Genomic DNA, 1,544 nt, shown 5'->3' with positions numbered 1-1,544 from the left:
TAATTCCTGCCCATTTACATTTCTAACACCTAAAATTCATTTTTTTCACATATATGCCACATTATTTATACATGAAAAAGTATATTTGACTTTCTAAAAGTTAAAATAATAATACTTTTGATGTAATATGAAAAATTTGAGGGGTTGAAATATAAAAATGTAAAGTTTAGGTGTTAAATATGTAAATACATGAGAATTTATGTATTAAATAATAATAATAATAATAATATTTTCAAGATTATGACACTCAACCAAAGCATTTCCTAATACACCACATATAAATTTAAAATAAAATATGGAGTTTTGAAATATTACTTCAAGAAAATAGAAATTTGAATAAACATAAATAAATATAAAAAAAAAATTCAAATTAGAGAACAGTCCCCATTATTCTTGATTTGGAAACCACAAGCAAGCCATTCAACAAGCAGAGCAGCTAAATATAAAGGCAATCTCTAAAAGCTCATCTTTGGAGCACAAACCTCATCAAAATAGACCTTTTGTTTGCCAGAAGTATTAACTCGAGCGATAAGAGCATTCTTCAATCCAAATGACATCAAATCTTCACAATCTTGTCCGCCTTTACGACGGGGTTATCCTTGGTTATAGCCTCTCGGCCGGCATTTTTGAAGTTGAAGGAGCATTCGTGAGTCTCGGGGTAGCGATGAGACGAGCAGAACGTGCTACCGCATCGACACTGAAACCCGGTCAAGCCAACCCTTTTTCGGCAGAGCGAGCAACGAGCCGACCGATGGTTGATACTAGGCTCCTCGGGTTCTTTTTTGTCGAGGTTATCAACAATTTCGACAGTCAGCTTCTCTGTTTCATTAGAAACGAGTTCGATTAGAGTAGAAGAAGATACCGAAGTGGTAGGATGTGATACTAGCATCGCTTGATGCTTCTTCATTATAAGATCTCTATAGCATTTCGAGCAAAGGTTGTTAGTCATCGAACTCCCAAAGAAACCACAGTTGTTAGCACAAGGACTCGGGCCTTCGCATTTCTGGCATTCGGCCTCCTCGATCTCTTTCTTCAAGCTCTCTTGGGCCATTTTGCTCAATGAGGTGTAATGTATCAAATCGAGCACAATTCTTCCCCCCTTATTTGATTTCGAATTTGAATGTTCCTCTTGTAACAAATCAAGAGGAATAAAAGCGACTCCGATGAATTTCCAAAGACCTATATTAAGCCATGTTAGGGGATTAACATCAAATAGAATTGCGAAATTCATTGAAGGAGGCATGAAGTTATGGAGTCTAATTCGTGCCCTACGAAGAAAATGTTCTATGCACGCTTGTTTGAGGGTCGAGATGTTTATTATATTTCGACCGTCATGAGTTTTTTCTTATATAAACAAGAGGGGAAGGGGTGGAGGGAATTTAATGTTTGGAACATTCACATACATACCACCCAATTTCGACGTATTTACATATCCAACAACTAAACTTTGTTTTTTATATTTATGCCACCTAAATCTTTTCTATCACATCAAAAATACCACTATTTTAACTCTAAAAAGTTAAATACAACTTTTCATAGGTTGG

General features: G+C 35.6%; 1 protein-coding gene across 1 annotated transcript; it reads right to left on the bottom strand.

The window, feature by feature from the left end:
- Nucleotides 1–347: 347 nt before the first annotated feature.
- LOC110022527 (zinc finger A20 and AN1 domain-containing stress-associated protein 6-like) lies at nucleotides 348–1,215 on the bottom strand. The gene has a single exon (XM_020721516.1). It carries the CDS (start codon nucleotides 1,049–1,051, stop codon nucleotides 557–559), a length of 495 nt encoding a protein of 164 aa, XP_020577175.1. The 5' UTR covers nucleotides 1,052–1,215; the 3' UTR covers nucleotides 348–556.
- Between the last annotated feature and the right edge of the window lie 329 nt (nucleotides 1,216–1,544).

Source organism: Phalaenopsis equestris, unplaced genomic scaffold (genome assembly GCF_001263595.1).
Source record: "Phalaenopsis equestris unplaced genomic scaffold, ASM126359v1 Scaffold000196, whole genome shotgun sequence".
NCBI lineage: Eukaryota > Viridiplantae > Streptophyta > Magnoliopsida > Asparagales > Orchidaceae > Phalaenopsis > Phalaenopsis equestris.
The sequence above is the reverse complement of the archived record's forward strand: the minus strand, read 5'-3'. Positions and strand labels throughout refer to the sequence as shown.

What these genes read in the sequence shown, in the direction of transcription:
- LOC110022527 (XM_020721516.1), bottom strand. Translation starts at nt 1,051, where the DNA reads ATGGCCCAAGAGAGCTTGAAGAAAGAGATCGAGGAGGCCGAATGCCAG.